Raw genomic sequence first — 23,870 nt, 5'->3', positions numbered from 1 at the left:
AAAGTGCATATGCAAGACAGCAGAATGAATTGTTAATTCTGAGCTTTATGATTCTGAGCTTCACTGTGCAACTACAAAAAATAATATTTAAAAACAGATATTTTATTTTTTGCGGTGAAACACACATATAATTAAATAGCTAATTTTATTATTTATTAATTAATAGCTTATTTTCATAAAAATTTGAATTTTACTAGAATGAATGAAATTCATCAAAATTTGGATGAAGTTCAACAAACTTCACTTGAATGACCAATGTTAATTTTGAATTTTACTTCACTCAATGTCCTTGAATGCAGTATAAAAGTACAGTACGAATAACACTATGTTATAAAATAAAAAAAAAAATGTAAGTCATACACAGCTGATTTATAAGCAAATTGGAACAAATCAAACGGAATTTAAAAGACTGCACAAATCAAACTGAATTTACAAGACTAAGTAAGTACATAATAAATACAGCTAAAAGTTACTATCATAAACAACATGCTAAAACTGATTTGTTTAGAATGTGATAAAAAGCCTAGTTTTGCATTTTATTAGAAAGGCAATAGTATATAAAATCAATTTCTTTATTCTTCTTCTACAATAGGTAAAGTGCCCTTCTAAATAATTTACAAATAAGGATTATGGGGAAAAGCATTTAATTCAGCAGATAGTAAATATTTATATACCTGCTCATGGGATCTACTTATTACTCTACGATGTAGAATATTTTGAGATTTCATTTTATTTAACAAATTACAAAACTTACAGTAATATATGACACAAAATGGGTACCTATGTATTAACACAACCACCTTGGCACAATTTGGTGATTTTTTACGATGAAAAGGTAAAAGTTACTCAATGGGTGTAAGATGGTGGTTTTAATTATTATTATTTTTTAGAAAGATGTCTAAATTATCGATATTTATTGTAAGTAGACAGACATCAACTTATGAAAGGAAATCATATTTCAGCAATTTAAAATACAAATTTTAATTATTAAATAAAAATTACATGATATATTAAAAAATAAAACACTTACATTCATTTCCAAATCTTTCTGTAATTTTTTTTTTTTTTTTTTTCACTATTCTTCTCACTAAATTCACAGTGTTTTTCTTAAAAATAGATCACAGAACTGCACAGATTCGACATCACACAAACTCCAATCACCAGCTATTTGTAAAACACATCTTCTTACTACTTCCTTTACAGATTTTGCAGCAAAATTATGTATTCTTACAGAAATTTACTGCAAATTCTTCCATTGCTGGCAAATTCCAAAAGAGCATACTTTAAAATTAAGGAAAAAGTATTATGACTTGTTAAAAAAATCAATGGAACTTGGAATACAAGGGAAAAAAAAAAAAAAAAAAAAAGCACAAGGAAATAGCAACATTGCTTCGTTGAAGGTTTGTTATGAGCATGGTTGTCTGTAGAATGGTTATGCATATGGTTGCAAGAATTTGGCATGTGCAAAAATGTAGCAACCACTATTAAGGTGGTTGGATAACACATATATACCAGAAAGCAAATACTAAAATGTTTCATAAAATAAGGTATGTAAGATAAAAAGAACACATCATGAATAAATACAAGATATAGCCATTCGCAAGGTTAAAGTGACCAATATTCAAAAAAGTTTCTTCAGGAATACAGTAGAAATACTGAAAAAAAGAAGAAAAAAAAAAAAAAAAAACTCAGCATGAACATATAATACTGCTTACTTGCAGAAAAAGATGGGGAACATTTAATTCTAGAATTGAAGCATACTTTGAGTTTATGAAACAGAAAATCTCATGAAAAAAACTAAGCGCCTCCAAATTTCATTTACAGATGATGTGTTTAGCATACCAGCTTCAAAATTAACTTAGTAAGACTACTTGAGAACTTCGGAAATAATAATTAATGATGGGGAATTCACAAATTATTGTTATGCATAAAAGGAAATATTTTCAAAATTTATCAACATAAAAATTACCTAAGACATATCAAAATGAATTAACCTGTGAGCTGATAATAAGGCTTTGCAAGAAAAACTCGAAGAACAGATTTCACACACAAATGACTTAATTTTAGTATGGGTCATAAGGTGACGTTTGAAGTTAGACCTATCTGTAAAACTTTTGCTACAGTACATACATTTATGTGGTCGTTCACCAGTATGTGTCATTAAATGTCGCTTGAGATGATCTGACTTGTCAGATGAGTAGGAGCATACACCACACTGATACCGCAAAGGATTGTGATCATTTCTGTGGCCCCATTTAACATGTTTTGAGAGAGCCAAGAGGGAAGAAAATGTCTTACGGCAAGCAATACATTCTAAACCATTCATAAAATCTGAAAAATAAAAAATTAATTAACATCAGGATAAACATATTACAAACTTACTGTTTTTAATAGATTGTTGATATACAACTTGTTTATAGTTTTCAAGTGACATGTTAATGTGACATTTATAATTATTTTTAAAACACAAATTACGATTTAACAGATTTTAAACAAAGCTCTTTATTTTGAAGAACACAGAAAAAATTTTAATAATACTGAAAAAAAATTATTTTAACCGCACCATAAAAATCAAAACAAACGTATTTAAGAAGAACCTATTTGTTTCAGCATATTTAAGAACACTATAAATTAATTTATCATGATATACATATAGCCTTAATTATATTTCATTAGGGAAAATTTTAGATGAAAAAAAAATGACTTAATTATTTTGCTTATTAGGGACAGCAGTTATTTAACTAGGACAGTGATCAGAAAAACATGGCTCTTTAGCTACTTCAGTACGACTTTGCCACGAATCAATTACGACTATGTGTGGACAGGCATGGAGGAGGCACATGAGACAAGCTAATCCCAACTTGTCCGTTAGTGTGTAGTGGTCATTTGCCTGACATGACGAAAAGGTCTCACATGAGGGACGAGAGTACCTACTCAATGCATTAAGTTACTTGTATCTTTCATCCAGATGTAGATCTTAAGATATTTTTGGCATACATTTAATAAGTTGTTATAACTTTCTGTTGTTGATTTAATTGATATAAATATATGTTTTCGTGGGCCATCTATTAGACATAGATACCAAAAAGCAAAGAAAAATGGCCTTCCGATCTAGCTCATCACTCAATAAAAATTGGCGCATAGCAAAAAAGAAATACTTTACAACTAAACACACACACATTTGGCAGTATATATCTCACCAGTGATGTGATGCAAGGAAGAAAGCAGTTGGGGGGGGTCTTAAAAAGAGTCAAGAAAAAATCAAGTTATGCATTGTATAAGTTTAGACATTGCCTGTTCCTGTAGAGCAAAGCCATCATATTTCCTATACTTTACATCTTCTCCCCCCCCCTCAAAACAAGAAGCCGGGAGAGCAAAGCATTAGTACATTAGTGAAGCAAGAAAAATTTAGAGTATGAGGAAAGATATCCAGGACATAGCTAACAGGCTTTAACTATGCCCTATCATAACTCATGATCTTTCTCATATAATTAGAAACTGCTTAATTACATTATCTTATAATGGAACTTATAATTTATAAATAAACATATAATTTATAACTAAACATCTAATTTAGAACTATGAGACAATAATATATATAAGAAAATACTAAACAATAAATTAGAATCATAAAAGTCCTCAATTTTCTTCAAAATGTCCAATGAAAAGTGAAATTTTTTGTTTTAAAGTCCCTTCACAAAAATTGTTGAAATTGAATGAAATGCTTTTTAAAGTCTTTTGATGCCAATAAGTCTACAAGATAAAAATAAGTCTATAACACTATTTTCAATCAAGATGGTTCCATAGTAAGTTTTGAATAGAAGATTGTGAAATTTCATGGGGAACATCTTTTATATAAAACTTAGAAGATATACAATTTATGCGTAATGTACTACTTGCATTCATTCTTCTCATCGTAGGTAATTAACAATACATTGAGATATTTTAAAGGAATATTAAAATTCAACACAAAACATTATGATATAATACCTTAAGAAAACAATAAAATATAAATTTCTAATAATATGATGTAATATTTAATATGACAATAACACCTTGAATTTTTCCTGATAGTTGGGGGGGGGGTGCTTAAGTGCAAAACATAAAAAAAAAAACCTCCGTTGCCTAGTAAAAGGTAACTGGTTTTTGGCATTCTACATTTCATTAAAGTGTTTTGTAAAAATACAAACTTAAAATCTAATAACTTGTGTGATCAAGTTAAAGTCTTTTTTAGAATTCTGGAAGCTAGAAATGAATACAACCCTACAACAAGAAGAAAGAAAAGAAAATTTTGTTACAGAATTATGTAAGAAAGAGAAATCAAGAAAATTTCTGTTTTCTAAAACTATGTGAAGTATATGTTTGTGTATGTGTGTGGTAGCACTTCTGTGCTAAACTATGGTCAGAGGATCATGGCTGGTATGGAAAGCATGCAAAAACCCAAGCCAGTTTTTAACCATAGTTGACTCTCCTAACAATAAAATAAAAAATATAAAATTTTGAGGGAGTGTTAGGAATATTACCTAGGGGGCATCCGGTATGTGCTATCACTTACTTCCTCTCTTAGTACACATAGTGTAAAATAATGCAAGAAATACATAACGAAAGAAGTAATACACATAGTGTGAAATCTAATGTCGAAAAAAGTATAAAAACAGGGAACTGTCAAAATTCTACGACAGTAATTTTTGTTTAATTTTGTTGTGTACAAGTTAATATGTTTTGTATTTCCAAAATTACATCTTTCATATTTTGCTGCTGTAATGCTTTTTCTTCCACCCTATTCTCCCAACCTTTCTTTTGAAAAGGGGGTGGGAAGGAAATATGTAAGATATAACAAAATACGATAGTTGTTTAAAAAAATAATTGCCGACCTCAAAATTAACATTATAAATTTGGTGATCTGCTCTTAAATTCGTCGCTTCTCCCAGATTGCACATTTTTCTATCTTATGTAACGTTTTAATGCAGATACCTCTTGTCCAATCAAATTAATTGTAAACTAAAACTAGGAACTGAAACTTTAAGCTCTGTTGCTGGCAAGAGGCTTTTCATCCATGCTGTTGCCGCTTACTTGCTTAACATGATGGCGTACTTTAAAATGGAACTTATTGTATTCAATTATAATTAAGAAATATCTTGTCTGAAAAAAAATTATTTGATACACGTAAAAAAATAATGATTGTGATTCTTCAAGATCCGTTGTGCTAAATGCGTCTTCATGCTTTTCCACTCAACCACCTTCAAGCCACTACAATCTTTTCAGTCATCTACACAACATCGTAACTTGTTAAAGTTCTAAAGCCTTCTTCTACGCATTTTGGAAATATTACATATAGATGACTCCTATATTTTCCAAGCAAGAAGCAATTCTTTAAAAAAATTAATTAACCGTTGAGATATCACTATCTGCTAAAACAGTAAAAATGTCTTCAAATATAACTAATTAGCAATCTATAATCTATAATCTGGTTAAGCATCTTTAATTTGTTTCAAAATTATCAATAGGTGATAGGTGTTAACAAAGCATAAATGACACAGAGCATCTGTACGTCAATTTATTTCATCTGTATGTCCTAAAGATGAAATTTTAGGATAACTGCACTGAAATGTCGAATACATGGTGAGGATATTGCAAATGCAGTCATTGAATGTATGGAGAAACATCAAATTCCAATTGATAAAATTGTTTCAATTTTAACAGATGGGGCAAAAGTATGACCAGATAGGTTTTGCTTCTATTTTGAGGGCGAAAAGTAATCATGAGATACTTATTTACCATCGCATCATTATCCAGAAGCGCTTTGTGTGCAGACATTTCCACAAGAAATTTGCAGTATTAATGGAATTGATGATCAAGATTGGCAATACAATTGTTGGCAAATTTCTTTATAATCACCAATTTAAAGAATTTTTAGTTGAAGTGGAAAGTGAATATACAGATCTGCTGCTGCATAATACGGTACACTGGCTTTCAAGAGGAAACAATTTGAAATGCTTTGCTTCTTTAGTACAGTACAAAGTCCGCAATCCGGACTTGTCGTGACTTCGGCGATTCCGGATTATACATCATCAATTTCAATCTGATAAGATGGCATGCAGAAATTATACAATTAAAAATATTAAATCGTAATTTATGAAATAAAGAGCAATTACTACCTAAAGGGTATCAAAATTTACAAAAAAAAAAAAAAAAAAAGATTTTAATATTTATTTGTTTACTTTATTAAACATTTCTTTCAATGTAAGTTGTTTAAGTTGCTTTGTTTTTTGTGCTAAACGCGCATGCGTAAAGCATACAAAAAAAAAGTTTGTAGCTTTGAGGTCCGGATTATAGATCATTCCAGATAATGGACGTACGGATTACACACTTTGTACTGTACTAGAAATTAAAAGTAGCTCTTAAGAACTATTGTTTCTGTTGAGAAAGATGTTAACTATCCTGAATTAACAGATCAGTGGATCCAAAATTTTATTTCATCATAGACATTATATCTCATCTAAATAACTGTAAACTATAGAAAGGAAAAAACATATTTTTTTCAGTGTTGAAGAAGTCATTTCATTTGAAAACAAGTTATCTCTTTTTGCTCATTTTGAAAGAAAAATATTAATTCCTTTTCTAAGCCTGCTGAAACAGTGGCAAGAAAATAATTCGGTCATTGACATTTACTATTTCAAGTCAACAACTTTTAAATGAGGGAAGCTTTTCTACAAAGTTATCTGGAATTCAGATAGAGCATAAATATGCCAGCCTTATCTAAAAAAAAAAAAAAAAAATCTCAGCATAACTTAACAGAATTGAATTTTTCTATCTTTACTGCTGTTATTCATGCTTTTGAAATACAATTACTGGAGTTAAAAAAACAAAGAATTATGGAGCTCCAAATCCGAGTGCCTTTATGCTGATAAGAAACAAACCAAAGAAAAATAAGTGTGATCAGCAAAAATGATCTGCTTTGAAAGACCTAGAGAAAGAATATGTAATTTTCAGTATCTGTAATGCTATTCATAAATCATATGATCAGCTAAAAAAACTCACATTTACCATTATTTCACTCTTTGGATCAACATGTTCGCGCACAAAATCTTTTTCAAGCAAGAACCTTATTAAAAGTAAACCGAGAAATCATCTCATTGATGAAATCCTGCTTAAAATTAAATCAATGACATATTAATCTGACTCACACAAACTTATTAACTAACATATTAATCTGACTCGCCAAAAGATATGATGCAAGATCATTGTTCACATTAAATGCATGTTTTACCATATTTTTGTTTTAATGCTATAAATATTTTTCACAAATAAAAAAGATTATAATTATTGCAATATTTAGTTTTATTTAATGTTAGTTTCTGGTTAAAGCTGACTCCTAATAACATGGTTATTAAAAAGAAAGTTCTCAAAAGAAATCTTATTTGTTGTATTGTTGATCTTTGGATCTTCTGACTAATGATTTTGCAGACCACTGAACTAGAACTTCAACAATACTGAGAGAATGTCTCCCATGCAGAAGTATTTTACAAGCCCCCCCCCCAAAAAAAAAAACTATACAAAGTAGACACACAGGTAATGGGGAAAAAGGGAGGAGAGAGTCTAATATTTCTTCCTATTATTAAAAATATATAATCAAGAACTTTTGTATAATGCATTATAATAAACATCTTCCTAACAGTTTTATATTTCCTAAGTTTTAAAAATAAACTTCGTATAATTAGGATTGCTGTCTGAACAGGTTAAAGCAAATTATGGACTGAAAAATCCTTACCTACCAAGACAGATTACAAAAAATTAGTAAATCAAATGTATGCATTTTGCTTTGTACAAGGGGGGGGGGAAGAAAGAAAGAAATTATCTAAGCAAACAAATACGCTATTTGACCGAATACAAAATCTGACATCAATCAATAATTCTAGAATTCCTTTTTTTTTTCAATTTCAATTTTCATTCTAAGACTAATAATTCCGAATTTATAATTTACTGCTCAAACAATATAAATGACTTTACTGCAATAAGTGTATACAGTTATAATAATGTTTCAAATAAAAGAATCTTTGCATGACATAGCATTAAATTAAATACTTGTAAATAGGCTTAAATTTAATACATTTTCATTTCTTGCTCACCTGAAACTAAATTATAAATTAAATATGTATGTTTACTAAGGAGTTGCAATGAAATTTATTTATGCAAAGGATTTTATGAATAATAATATAAAAAATGTTATGGAAAAGGAAAGTATTTTACTACATTATGCATATAATGCACACATCCATATTATAAATGCTTTAATGGACAACATTGAACAAATGCACCGAGTTTTAATACCACAAGAAATACTGTCACATCTATTTCAGAAAAGATGATAATTAAGTTTTTATTATGAATATATGATCAGTTTGTAATAAAAAATATTTAACACTTAATCATTTTAACATTTAATCATATTTAACACTTAATAATATAAAAATCACATTATTTTTGGAAATAAAATTCTTATTCCTTAAAATTTATCGAATGAATTTAGTCTACAAAATTAAGGTATGAATTCAATGTAAAATAAGAAGTTGAATAGAACAATGAATAAACTTTTCCTAGTTTAAGTGAAAGCAGCCTAATGATGCACATAATTGAAATTCAAAACTAAGAGAAATAGAAATTTTGAAAGAAATCTAGTTCAAGTTCATCCAAATTAAAACACACAAACTATATTTACTCACAAAATCCCCCATTCAGCAGAAGATTCAGAAACTTTTGATTTAATGGTAACAATGTAAAACAGATATGCACATATAGTAAAACATGTTGTATACATAAAAGGGATATTTTGCAATTAAAAACATTTTTGAAATATAGAATGAAGTAATATTAATTCGGCTATTTATATATGCTTTTTAATGTGCTGTGTTCTTAATTAAAATCTTCTCTTTAGAAATGGGACATATCCCATAATTTTTCCTTCTTGAATTTTTTAGAATTTAGTAAAAAAGACAGTCTTTTTTTATATAAACTTAACAACTCTTAAGTAGTTCTATAAAATTAAGCATGATTACATAATGTAGTACTAGTTAAGATACCATAATGAAAGTAGTTTAATTAAAAAAATCAGAAAGAACAATTATTTTTATAAATTAAAATGCTGCATTCTGATTTCCCAGTTTCAAAGACAAAAACTTATATTCAGATACTAAATTCACTATCTTGAATTTAATACAAAAATAACATAAGTACATATAATAAAATCTTAAAAATTTGAGCCCTTTGATTTAAAATATTACATTTAAATACTCAATACAATATATTTCTGAAAAAAAAAAAAAAAAGTACACATCAACTTAATAATATTATACATTTAATAAATTGAAATGCATTCCCACATATTTTTAAAGCAACTGACATCTATATTATTTTCAAAAATTATAGTACACAATGAAATGACATAAGATATACGATCTATACAGTAATTATCACAAATGATACAAGATCTATACAGTAATTAATTACAGTTATCTGTTTCAGATAGTAATACCAACTATTTTTTATGTATGTGTAAAAATGTGTTTTTTAAGGTTTTGTTTCTGCATAATTTGCTGCATTCTGATTCCCCAGTTTCAAAGACAAAAACTTATATTCAGATACTAAATTCACTATCTTGAATTTAATACAAAAATAACATAAGTACATATAACAAAATCTTAAAAATTTGAGCCCTTTGATTTAAAATATTACATTTAAATACTCAATACAATGTATTTCTAAAAAAAAAGTACACATCAACTTAATAATATTATACATTTAATAAATTGAAATGCATTCCCACAGATTTTTAAAGCAACTGACATCTATATTATTTTTAAAAATTATAGTACACAATGAAATGACATAAGATATACGATCTATACAGTAATTATCACAAATGATACAAGATCTATACAGTAATTAATTACAGTTATCTGTTTCAGATAGTAATACCAACTATTTTTTATGTATGTGTAAAAATGTGTTTTTTAAGGTTCTGTTTCTGCATAATTTGCTGCATTCTGATTCCCCAGTTTCAAAGACAAAAACTTATATTCAGATACTAAATTCACTATCTTGAATTTAATACAAAAATAACATAAGTACATATAACAAAATCTTAAAAATTTGAGCCCTTTGATTTAAAATATTACATTTAAATACTCAATACAATGTATTTCTAAAAAAAAAGTACACATCAACTTAATAATATTATACATTTAATAAATTGAAATGCATTCCCACAGATTTTTAAAGCAACTGACATCTATATTATTTTTAAAAATTATAGTACACAATGAAATGACATAAGATATACGATCTATACAGTAATTATCACAAATGATACAAGATCTATACAGTAATTAATTACAGTTATCTGTTTCAGATAGTAATACCAACTATTTTTTATGTATGTGTAAAAATGTGTTTTTTAAGGTTCTGTTTCTGCGTAATTTTTACAAAAATGCAAACATAAATATGGCTGGAAATTAAAATAAATATAACCATGATAATGGGAGCTTATAACATGGTATATTGAGTTAGACACTTGAAAGGCACTAGCATCTTTTCACCTTAATCTGACATGCTTCTGAATTGAATAGTTGTAACTGGATGAAAATTCAGTATTTCCGTGATATTCTGAAAATTTACAAGAAAAATCATTGTAGATCATTAAATAAATGAAATATATGAAAACAATGAAAAAAGTTATATTATTTTGGTATTAACGCAACCACCTTAATAGAAGTTACCAAGTTTTCAGATTGTGCCAAACTCTGGCAATCACACGTCTATTAAATTCTTCAGTCAAGCAACATCGCCATTTTCTTATAAATTCTCTTTATTGTATTCCAAGTTATAGAGATTTTTATAGACAAGCCTCAATGTTTTTTGCCTTACACTCAATTTTAAAATACATACTTGTGGAATTTGCTAGCAATACAAGAACTAAAATAATATAGTATTTTGCTGCAAAAATCACAAAAGGGAATGACTATGAGGTGCGTCTACCAGATAGCTGGCATGCAATGGAAGTTATGCAATTCTCTTTTTTTTTTAAACAAAAACAGTGTAAAAAAAATTACAGAAGGTTTTCTTAAAAAAATGTGTTTTATTTTTAAATGTGTGAAATAATCATTATTTAATAATTAAAATTCATTTTTAAAATTGCTTAAGTGTGTTTTATGATAAATATTGATAGTTCAGCAACCTTTTCATAGAAAGTCATTAAAATCGCCAGCTTCCATCTAGCAAGTAACTAAATTCCATCTATCGGTAAAGGATCAACAGATTGCGCCAAGATGGTTGCATTAATATTGCAAGTACCGCTTTTTTTTAGCAGGCTTTAATGTATAGTAAAAGGATAAACATAAAAGCCTTAAATTTAAAGGGGTTAAATTAGGAACAACATACATACAATTTTAAACTAGCAAAGTAGAGTAAAATTTCCCAACACATCTCTTTTTTGTTTACTAGGTAATTATTGACAATATAAAATTTAAAAAAAAAAATGATTGGATAAAATAGTGCTGACGAAATTAAAAACATAACCTGGAAAAAGAAAGGAATTAGTCCACAAAATTATTCTGGAAAAGAATATCATAATATAATAAAAAACTTCCATTCCTTTAAATGATTTCTAAATTACTGCCAAAATCCCCATACAATATATTATTTTACATCTGCTTTCAACATCACATGGTTAGTTACAGAAGGCATAGAAAAAGAAATGAGTGTTAAATTTCATGATAAGATGGGCAATGTGATCTTGTTTATGTTAAGTAGCCTCCTAGGTCACCAGGTCTTACCCCTTCAAATTTTTATCTGTGGGAGTACATAAAAGAGTGTGTATGTACCCACCTATGCCTACTACTCTTCAAGACCTGAGAAACCGAATTGTTACAGTATGCGTTAGTTCAATAACTAGGGACCAGTTCTTTATGTGTACCAAGACACAGATTACCAATTTTTAATGTTTGTTGCTTAACAAATGATGCTCATGTTCAATGCATAAAGTAAAAGTTTGAACTTTTCTCTAACCAAAGATGAATCGTATGTGTCTCTATCTACTCTAGTTCATTAGAAATAACTTATTTTAAATGTGCTCCTTCTTTTTAAATAACTTGATATATTAAAATAAAAACTTATAAAACTTTTTACAGTCCACCAGAATTTTCTCACCATCTACACTTTGGAAACCACACAATAACAATTGTAATATAAGAAGCACAATTAATAATGCCACATGACAGATTAAAAAGGCTTAAACAAAGGCATAATGCAAGAACCTGAGACAACAGCATAAAGATTAAGAACTTTTGCATTAATTAATATGTAAAGAAGAACGTAAATTTAAAAATTGAAACAATAAAATTTTACTCCATATAAAATATATGAAAATTCTGAAACAAATGAAACTGTTCACTTTAAATTTCAGCAATGTTAAGAAATTACAAAACATGGAAATATAACAAAAGAAATTCAATGTGTTGCTTATCCTTCAACATTATGTTTTGAAATAAAGCAATAACTGTGTGAAGGTCAAACCATATAGGTAACAAATCAGCAGCCTCATACATTAAATTAGCATTAGGATTATGCACATATTATTACAGTCTGTCACATACATCAGTTGCAATTAACTGCAAAAATTAATATGACTATACCTATGCATTATTTATCAAGTTTCTCAAATCTATTTCAAAGCCAGATACACAATATTTACATTTGACAAATCTAGAGGAATGCCCACAGAAAAGCCTTCCTAAATAAATAAATAAAAGTAATTTTAAGCCCATAAATAATTCAATTTTCAATATTAATGATCCAAAGATTAAAAACAAATATCTAATCCATAATTTTCAAAAGTTTATTTGTATTCATTATTAGTATTTTCTCTAGCTAAAACCTTACTACAAACAGGAGTAAAAACTTAGTAGTAGTCTTAACAGTAGTTACAACCTTACTGTAACAGTAGTAAAAAGTGTCAATAAATTAAATTTCTTTGTGTAATGACCAAATACTATGTATCTTTGTTTAACAAAATGCAAAGTGAAAGAAAAATAATGCTATTAAATATATTACACTCTTTTAAATATTAATAATTAATGTGATTAAACTTGGTATGTAACATCTTCAAATATAAATACTCGCATAATAATGCAATGGCAATATGAGTCTCAATCATAAATAATAAAGACTGAATTTTGGAAAAAATACATGAAAATAAAAACATTCAAAAATTTAAATGAGGAATCTGTGTTACTACAAAATACATATAACTAAAAGTCTGTATATGTATGCCTGTAAACACATATGTATAGATATTTATCAAATTATATTTCTTCTGATTATGAGTGGCTTATATAAAATTAGATGGTGAAATCAAACAAAATATAAATTTTAATTTCTGCTGAAAATCTAATGGTTAATCTTTGGATTATGGTAACTTGGCGATTTTTTGGCGACCAACCCTGCTACAGCAACCTGCTAGTTTTTTTTTTTTTTTTTTGTTTTTTTTGTTTTTTTTTTTTTTTTTGTTTTTTGGACGCCATTTTGTTTTTACGAAGTAAAGGCATGTTTTTTTTTCTTTTTTACTCAACATTTTTTCCCAACAATCTGCTAGCCGAATTACGCTTATGCTAGAACTTTCTTTTATGGAACAAAAGTGCTTAATCATGATGAAGATTAGGTGCGAAATTGGAAGAAAGTGCAGAATCGCCCACTGCTTGCCGCGTTTTTATGAATTGCACATACACGGTATCATCCATGTACACGTCGACCTATTTTCACTTAAAAAAACATCCCAGAATTGCACAAAAATGGCATTGCACACACTCTTGACTTTATCCATGTACACAGCTAAAGTCGTAGCTAGTAACCTTTATCGCCTTACCAAAATGTCGCCAAACTACCTGTTACTATATTCAAAAGATTAGCCAATCTAATATTCACAGCTTGAAAATAATTCTTTATGTTTAGAATATTTAATAAACACACATTTTTTCAGATTATGTTACACATGACACAATAAAAACTATTATTTAAAATACGTAACTACTACCAGTCTATGAAAGATAATTGCATAATACACATTTAATAGATAGCAATTGATCAGACTACATAAAATAAATCACATATAAAGTTCAAATTTGTCTGTCAGGTTCTTGGTGGAACAGCGTAATTATACAATTCATATTTCACAGTATATGTAACATATTTATACTAAAAAATGTCTGAAAAGAGCTGGCAATTGCAATATTTGGTGCTCAAGTAGAAACTCAATGAATAAACAACTATAAGTAAAAACTTCTAGCTAAAAATTTAAACATAATGTTGGTCCAACTCTTCTTGGCAGCTATTAGTTTCACTGTTTCTTTGATACTTCACTATTATTAACCTCAAAACAATACAAGAATTATTTCTGCTTCAAATTAATACTGAACACATAAAAAGGCCACTCAGATGCTGAAAAACATGATATACATATTAATGCTATTCATCTTTTTGATAATTTCAATTTATGCAATATCCCTTTTCAATTATCCATGCAAGATGGAAAATTAACAAAATTACTTTATTATTATGTGTGAATTATCTTACTGTACAATTTACAAAAGCTTATTGTGACAAATACTGATAAAGGAACAAATTTTAAGTAAGACAAACATAATAACTGCATACACAGTATATATATACTTTTAATAACAATTAATTTTACTGAAGATTTATAATATTCTATTATAAATGAATTATTTCTATTATTAAATAATAAAGAATCCATACGTATGCTCCTCCCATTGCGGAAAAATGGCAACATCTAGAGCCACAAAATTTTGAATATTCCTGAACATAGGAACCTTAAAGCCCAAATTTTAAGATTCAATTTTTTTTTAATTTTACATTTCGTGTAAAATTATTAACAAGCTCAGTCAGTTAAAAACATGCTACCACTTGGCAAAGCATAGGATATTTATGTTTTAAGTTTAATCTGAAATCTCAACATTTTGAAAGAAATATGTTGCCAATCATCAAAGTGTGTGATACCTATCTTTCAAATTTAATCAACTCCGCAATCTCTTGCTACTACCTGAAACAAACTATTTTTAGCATCCTTGTGTCAGTGTGTTACCATTTGTTTAAGCATAAGTTATTTGAATTTTCATTCAAGTGTATGATACCTATCTTTCAAATTTAATCAACTCAGCAATCTCTTGCTACTACCTGAAACACACTATTTTTAGGATCCTTGTGCCAGTGTGTTACGATTTGTCTAAGCATAAGTTATTTGAATTTTCATTCAAATTTAATCATTGTTATTGGTTAACCAATTTAGCAATTTAAAGCCATAAGTACAATTTTTCCTCTGTTACTAATTATTACAAGCTGGATTAGGAAAATTAAACTAGCTGAACTCATTAAAATTATACGTTTTACTTTTTTCTAATAACTTGAAATCATAATTCAGAGAGGCATATAAATCCTAACGAAAACTTACATTATAAATCAATCATTATGTAAATAGGCAAAAGGAATGTAACTTTAGTAACTAGAAAAGATTTTTTATTCAAAATCTATATGTAACAATCAGTTAAAAGGTGCAATAAATTAGTTTAGAAGCCATATAATATTATTTTTCTTTGCATCATAAGCAAGCATTCAATCAAGCATATTTTTATTTACCTGAATGGATGATGATAGCAAGAAATAAAACTCTATTTTCCCCACTTGTTTTAAACTATAACAAGTTTAAAAAATGCTAAATATTAAAATAAATAAATAAATAAATAAAATTTGTAAGCCAATTTTAGATAAAAATATTATAACTGCAGCTACAAAAATAATAAAGTCAACACTTTTAAAACTTGCAGTTTAAGTTCATAATACTTACATACAAAATCTTTGAAAAGAATTCAAAGATTTTTACAGAAAAATCTTTATCTTTTCTCTTTTACCTATGCACAAAATTAAAATTTTCCTTTCCCTTTTTTATAATTTTTATTCTTGCTTTGAACAGAACTGCTTGTGGTTATCAAATGCACCAAATTTAGAAAACAAGTCATCACTAAACTAACATAAAACAAGAAAAATACATTTAATATTATTAAAGTTTCCTGAAAATAATTACTTTTCTCCCAGCTATTATAACGCAGTTTAATTTTTTAACCCTTTTTTATAATTTTTATTTTTGCTTTGAATAGAATTGCATGTGGTTATCAAATACATCAAATTCAGAAAACAATCATCGTTTAACTAACAATAAAACAAGAAAAAACATTTAATATTATTAAAGTTTCTTGAAAGTAATTACTTTTCCCCCCAGCTATTATATTGCAGTTTAATTTTTGAAATTTTGGTGAAAAACGTGTTTTGTATTTTGTTTTAATGAAATAAAGAGGGATGCCTTCATATCAGTGTGACACTTTAATTCAAGTCAACCACTTTAATAAAGATGAAAATCTTTACAACAATGGTCATGGCATAAAAAAGCATGCAGAAACTGATGATGAGTTTCTCGCCTGAAAAGGTTTCTAGGTAAAAGTATGATAATCTGGCATTTTTCATAAAGGTGCATAAATTCTTAAGCAAGTGAATGTTTCGTTTCAATAACTCATTAATTAATTAAGCACAGGATGAACTAAATATTTGGTAGCTTTATGAAAAACTTATAAATGCCAGATTGGGATAAGGGTGTCAATCAGAATAAATTTTTTAGGTTGCACTTCTTGGAAGAAGACTCAGGTATATCAATAAGATAAACTTTATTTTCCCGAAAATGAAAAACTGCTATACACATAAGATCAGAAAAGGCTGTATATAATTATGATTATTACCTAATCTTTTTTTAATCTGCTGAATAAAGACTACATATTTATTAAAAATATCTTCTATTAAATCTTCAATATTCTATCAAAGTATTCAGTTTTCCATATATTCTAACTAGCATTTTAAATATCTTATTTTATCTTCTTTCACCTGTGAATGTACCTATCAATTTGGAACATAAAAAAAGCATTTTTACTGTTAATATTGGTTTCAAACTGTCTTCGTCCTCCCCCCTTTACAATTTGATATGTCCTTTACTAGTGTTTCCCATATTTTTTGGAATCAGGACATATGAAATCTTTAAGGTTGCTCTCTATAAAAGGAAAAAAATGAATTCAAAAGTAAATTATGTTATAATGGATTAATAATAAATATGAGTAAATTCTAATGAAAACCTACTTTACAATTCAATACATTTTGCAAATATGCAAAAGAAATGTAACTTCATTAATTATAAAAGATTTTTCATCCATCTATGTGTAGCAGACTGTTTGGATTAATAATAAATATGTAGCAGATTGGATTAACAATAATTATGCAGTAAATACGGATTAATAATATATATGTATTTTACGTGCAGCAGACTGGATTAATAATAAATATGAACAATTATCAACAATAAATTACATCAATTAAAAATTATAAATTAATTCATAATTTAAACAAATATACATAATTGTAAAACAAAACACAAATATTCAAATATCTTTTCACTCATCAATAAAAATTATTTTACAATGCATACCATATTTTAGGACCCAACTATACTAGTTTATTTAGGCTTAAAATCTGGGTTTCCAGAAAAACAGGGTCTGCTATTTCTATAAAGGAACATAGATGCATGCCTTTATGGGAAACATTAGACTACCTTTATGGTAGTCTAATGTTTCCCATCAAGCAAGAAAATGATCTTCAGTTTGTGCATGCTACTTTACACCACAGCACCATTAAGAAGATTTCTGTCTTCAACCAGCAGATAACTGGCATAAAAATGCGGTGCCGTTATACCTGGGCATTGCCAGGTAGTGGTACTAAATAAGAATATTTTTTACTTATTTATCCTAGTTAAAATTAACTGCAATAAAAATCATAAATTGTCTTTCTTGCATAACGATCAAACATGGTAATCCTAGTTAAAATTAACTGCAATAAAAATAATAAATTTTCCTTCTTGCATAATGATCAAACATGGTAAACAGCTAATTAATCAGATTTTTCAAATGTCTCTATGGGTTACTGCCTCTGAATGACCCAGATCACTAGTTCCCAACCTTTTTTTGCCCCACGCATCCCTTTTCACCATATCTAGAAAATCAATCTGCCCCTCTTTTCCCAAACTTGAAAATACTTACACACTTATTTAGATTTAGATTATTTTCTAATGTGTTTTATAAATAAAAAAAAATTTAGAAAATATTGGTAAATACCAAAACTTGAATAAAAGGAGTTTTTTATAAAAAGGCTGAGTGCAATGGGAGGATTTCCCCTTGGTTGAGAGACCTTCACTCAGATGCTTCCAATTACAATATTTCAGAAGAATTCAGATAAATTTACAAAATTTTTAATCGCTATTATTAATGGAGAATCTGTATCTATGTACATGTACGGTAAAAATATGTAAAACAAAATTCTAAATTAAATTTGCAATATCCCCTTAACTCTTCAATTTAATTTCGATTTTTCCCTTTTTCTTCTGAAAACAGTAATTGCTTATAATAAACTTTTCTGGACGGTGTCATTTCTAGATTAACCCCATCATATGACTTTTACGCAACACTCTAATGAAAATAGTTTACATAAGCCTTCAACCAGTAATAATTTTAGAGTTTTATTAATTAGCTAATCAAAATGTACTGAAAGCAAAATTAAGTCATTCTGAACTAAGATTCTAACACATCACACTTCATTAATGCTCCTCGGCCTAGCTAGACTGCTACTTACTCCTCTTCTTACTGCAAAGCTATCAAAATTGTAAATATTTCAGAACAAGTAGGATTAATGTGCCAAGTTAGGCTGCAAAATATTAATTAAAATAAAAATGAATATTAATCTACCTTGGCTGCCAAACTTGCTCTTCAATTTATTCATCAGCATCTACACACTCAGCTTTTTCTACATACCATTATATGTATATATAAATATTCCTCGCTTTGTGAACTAATGGCCACATGAAAATCCACCAAACTTTCAACACACATTTCTCCATCTAACATGCGCATCTGGAAATGCAATTTTGATTAATTTTTTTGTTTTGTACAAATTTAATGAACTCTTGATTAAAATTCAGTGACTTAAAAGCTTTGTGCTACCACTCTGCAAAGTGTAAAGTATTAATGTTCATTCAATCAGAAAACTCAATGACACAAAAGAAGAGTCTTGCCACTGAGCAAAATGCCATTCATATGTCTTTTGAATTTAATCAACAACCTCAGTGATTTACAAGAAATGTGTTGCCCCTGCCAGAATTAAAATATTTTTGTCTTCAATGCATCACTGTGTTGTCATTCGGCAAAGTGCAAGATATTTGGTTTTTCTTTCAAATTTATTGTTACTAATTAACAAACTAAGTGCTTTAAAATAATAACATAGGTTAATTTCAATCATTTTTAATTACTAGCTAGACCAGTGAAATTACATTAGCCGGAATCATTAAAATCATTATAAATTTTTTTACTTTATTTATGGCGGCCAATTGGCAGTGTAAGTAGCCAGTACTGGAAATGACAAAGTTCTGTAACAACAGCTTTCTTATGGTCTTCCACAAGAAAACTTTGAATTAGTAAAATATTAAAAAAAGTTTTAATAACATAAATACAAAAATGTTCCACACCTTTACTTTAAAATTCACAAGTTTGGTAAGCACAAGAGGATAATTTGCCTAATGGTAAAAATATCTTTGCGAAGGAGTTTCGAAAAATTTTCATAGAGGTATTCAAAATAAATTTATTAATTTAAAAATTATTTTTCAATACCAGTTACTGATTGACATTAATAATTAGTTTTTCTACTAAACTTACAGAGCAATATTAAACAAAGATATTATTGGTTCTTCTGAAATGATCCTATACTGAGTAAAACATTATTCATTATTAAATTCAGAGCTGGTGTCAGAAAAATAAAAATTATGCTCCCTCATTGAATTTTGTCCATTACAGTAAATTTGTAGTCTATGGGAAACAAACAATAAATTAAGATTTTACGTTTAGAGAAACCCAGTGTTGATGACTCTACAAAATCTCTACCTTATTTTGGAAAATTTTGTTGCTGGAAAAACAGAATCAGCATGTAAGAAAATATGACTATGACTACCTTAACACAAATACAGAACAAAAATGTGCTTTTGTATAAAGAGGAAGTGCAGATCTTATAAACATGCAGTAAACACTGCTTAATCAGTTCATGGTTAATGCTATCATTCTATTGTTACTGAATTGCCAATGAACCTTTTACCAATGATTGCCATTTGCATATGAAAACATGGAAAATACATTACTTTGTGATCAACAAGTCAGTTAATATAATCAAAATATTACAGAACGAATTTGTCAAATTGAAGTAATGTTGCCAAACAATATATAAAATTGCCAAAGAAAGACAAAATAGAGGCTTCAAATGAGGTTGATATTGATTTCCTGAAAATCTACGAAATTTTAGAGGAGGCCAACAACAATCAAGTGGTTGACAGTTGAACATGCATGGGCAATCAGTTAGGATAATCAAGATTCCATTGATTTCAAAATCTTTCTTAATAACACTGATAATTATTTGTTCATGATATAAAGTAGTGCAAAAGCTGCAGTAAGGAAGAAATCATACAAGACAAATACAAGAGAAAAAATTATTTAATATATTAATATAATTTTTATAATTTAATATAATCTTAAAATTATTTAATACATATTTTAAAAATCAATGACATTTTTAATATATAAATTTTTATGCATTAAGTGCAATATCAAAAAGTAAAATGTAAAAGCACAAGAAAACACAGTAAAAAACACAAAGAATGCAAAACTAGAATGGGAAACAAGAAGCAGGTTGAATATTTTTGAATTAGGTGATTTAGAAATTAAATTAAGTAGTTTTATGCCAAATATAAAAAAAAACTGCATCAATACATCAACAGCAACAATCTAATTAATTAAAACAGAACTCTATGCAATTAGAGAAGAAAACTATTTAAAAAGGTTCGATGTAAAAAAAAAAGTTTGTGAATCTCTGAAATATAACAAAGAAACTGCCAAATTGCCAAATGGCACAACTATGATGCCATGTAAGGGATTAAGATACAAAGCAACTTGATTTTGATTTAAGGTAACATTTAAGTTTTGAAAGTGCATCTCAGAAAAGACAATAAAGAACTGTCTTAAGCATGCCAACCTTCTAATAAAAGATAAAATAAAAGAAGATGAAGAATTAAAAAGTCTCCAACTAACATGAATTGTCAGAACTTTATCCCTAGGATGGATATTGATGAAAACTGCAGATTCAATGACAGACGAAGATATCCACCTGTCACTTTCTGAAACAAATAAAACCATATTAAATGATAAACTTTCAGAAGATGATGATGAAATCGGTGAATTTCTTATGAATGTTGAGATGAGAGATACCCTCTGAGTGTTAAGATTAGGGATAGAGCATCAGTCAAACAATTTCCAGAAATACTATGAACAGTTCAAAAGTGAACTTGCATATAAAAATTCCAGACAGTCAACTAACTATTAATAACTTTATTCATAATTAAAACACTGTGAGAGTAAGTATTTATATGTTTCTAGTTATATTTATATTAAATTAGTTAAATTCCTCTGATTTAAAAAAATTATTTTCTCATTGCTTAGTGTTACCAAAATAGTCATGGACAAACATCATTCCATTAAGTGGTGTCTACTGTGCTAGAAGCAAGAAGTTGTGAAATATAAAATAGTAATTCTGAAAACTTGTTATGACTTACAAAGTTTAAAACATCTTAGAACGAAATAAAAAAACTTTTTTTAATGGAAACTTATTATTTTATTTACAGTCCTTAAATTATCACACTACAGTTATTTCACATATAACACTAATCACAGTTAGATTTACTGCTTAAAATCTATATTAAGTATAATACCATAATTTAGATTTAAATTAAAAATATTTCTGGATGTGTGTTAGAAGATCAAAATATTAATTATTTCTTCAAAAGATCAAACTTTTTATGAAGAAACATTGCACATCATCTCTAAACATGATTATCTATCTGAAAAACTCCTTCCTCTCAGGGAAAAAATATTTTTCTGGGACAAATCGCCCTAAAGAGATAGATTTTTTAAATTCATTTTTGTAGTTATAAAAATAAAACAAAGGTGAATAAAACTACTCATACTTTTTAGTGTTACATTCAGAACTTGAGAAAATGATTTACACCTCTTCACCCTAAATGACCATTCTTATAGATCCTTTAATCGAATTTTACAAATTTTAACCTCCCAAAAAATAAATAAAATCTCAACAAAATATGAAACACACACACATACAGTACAAAGTCTGAGATCTAAACTTACTGGGATTTTGGAATTTTTAGGAATTTAGAATATCAGCTTAAATCCAGTAAGATGATATGTAGAAATTATAGTTGAAACAATGGACGCAGTTGTGACCTTAAGGGAATCAAAATTTACAAATCAAGTTCAATATTTATTTGTTAGCTTCATTTATTATTTCTTTCAATGTAAGTTGTTTAAGTTACTTGACATAATTTCTTGTTCAATTACAAAGTCCATGTAATTAATTGTCAAGTCAAGAACTCTCACTAAACTGCTAATCAAAATTTTTTCATTTATTTCAATCGCTTTGTTACTTTCTTTACTATTGGCAATGATATTTTCAGCATTTAGAGCTATACTACAAATTTTAAGTAAATATCTTGCTTTAGCATAAAGCTTAACTAGCATACACTAAACACTATTGGCAATGTATTCTGAGATTCGCAGTTTAAGACATGTTTTTCCTTTAAATTTTCTTTAGCTTCTATCAAGTGCTGGGAAAGTTAAGTCTGAAATATATTAGTTTACAATTATGTCAGCACCCTGTATGCATAATGTCAACATAAAAAGCTATTATTATTATAACATAAAATGTTATTATATTCAGTTACTAAGTTTTAAATAAAAAACTGTTTTAGACATCTCTGTGTGAGGCATTTCTCAAGTTCCCAGGAATTAAGTCAGCAGATGATGGGGGGAGGGGGGAATATTGCTAAGTTGGCATCAGGATGAGCTATTCAGGAGTAAAAGCAGGGATGAACTTCGGTAATTTTTCAGTTTCAGATGTATGCCAAGCAGAAAGGCAGCCATTGAGCCAACAGATTTAAATAAATGATTATGATTCTTCAACATAAAGATGTTTTGTTTAGTGCCAAGCTGAAATTAAGAGTCAGAACCCTTCATATACATTACAATTAAAAAAATGTCCTTGATGCATGTGTGAAGCATTAAGCATATATTACAGCAAGATGCTACTTTTAGAACCTTGTTCTTTCTTTCTCTTTGCAAAAAAAACTGCTAGTGGTCTGGACATCCAGATATTGGATGCCTGGATTCTGGATTTTGTATATAAACTAATAATATGCAACTAATTTTCATCACTGAATCCAAATGAAAATTGAGTATTTTTAAATTTTGGTCGTCTTTCGTGACGACAACGTGAATCTATACTCTGCATACACTGTTTCCAAACATCTATTTCATAAATAGGTAGTACATTATAATATTTCATTACAGAACTCCTAATAAATTCAAGACGTTTCCTATCAAGAGCACTTTTGTCTTTCACACCTCGGCAATTAGATTCCCTTAGCTCGTCCGGTGAGAATAACATACGAGCTACATTTACAGCAAACTGGCATGGATTTCGACATCGCTGAAACACAGTACACAGATCATTTTCAGTCAGATATTCTTCGGATGCATCAGTAACTTGACTGCAGATAGTACCTTGTTGCACAAATGATGGCTTCACATCCACAATATCACAGTCTC

General features: G+C 28.2%; 2 protein-coding genes across 5 annotated transcripts in view; both read right to left on the bottom strand.

The window, feature by feature from the left end:
- LOC118197993 (uncharacterized) overlaps positions 1–10,664 on the bottom strand; it is a 25,652-nt gene extending 14,988 nt beyond the window's left edge. Inside the window, exons 1-2 of the mRNA XM_085823116.1 lie at positions 10,596–10,664; positions 1,976–2,331 (exon numbers count right to left, since the gene is read on the bottom strand). Coding sequence (XP_085679242.1) covers positions 1,976–2,326 — 351 coding nt within the window. The 5' untranslated portion in view covers positions 2,327–2,331; positions 10,596–10,664. The remainder of the gene's footprint in view (positions 1–1,975; positions 2,332–10,595) is intronic.
- The window catches only part of LOC118179849 (uncharacterized), a 109,004-nt gene continuing 90,181 nt past the window's right edge, over positions 5,048–23,870 (bottom strand). For all 4 annotated transcript variants that reach the window (XM_085823901.1, XM_085823900.1, XM_085823899.1 and 1 more), the window contains one exon: positions 5,048–23,870. In XM_085823901.1, coding sequence (XP_085680027.1) covers positions 23,464–23,870 — 407 coding nt within the window. In that variant the 3' untranslated portion in view covers positions 5,048–23,463.

Source organism: Stegodyphus dumicola, chromosome 9 (assembly GCF_044657685.1).
Source record: "Stegodyphus dumicola isolate Sdum_Otavi_A_Nest chromosome 9, ASM4465768v1".
NCBI classification, from domain to species: domain Eukaryota; kingdom Metazoa; phylum Arthropoda; class Arachnida; order Araneae; family Eresidae; genus Stegodyphus; species Stegodyphus dumicola.
The sequence above is the reverse complement of the archived record's forward strand: the minus strand, read 5'-3'. Positions and strand labels throughout refer to the sequence as shown.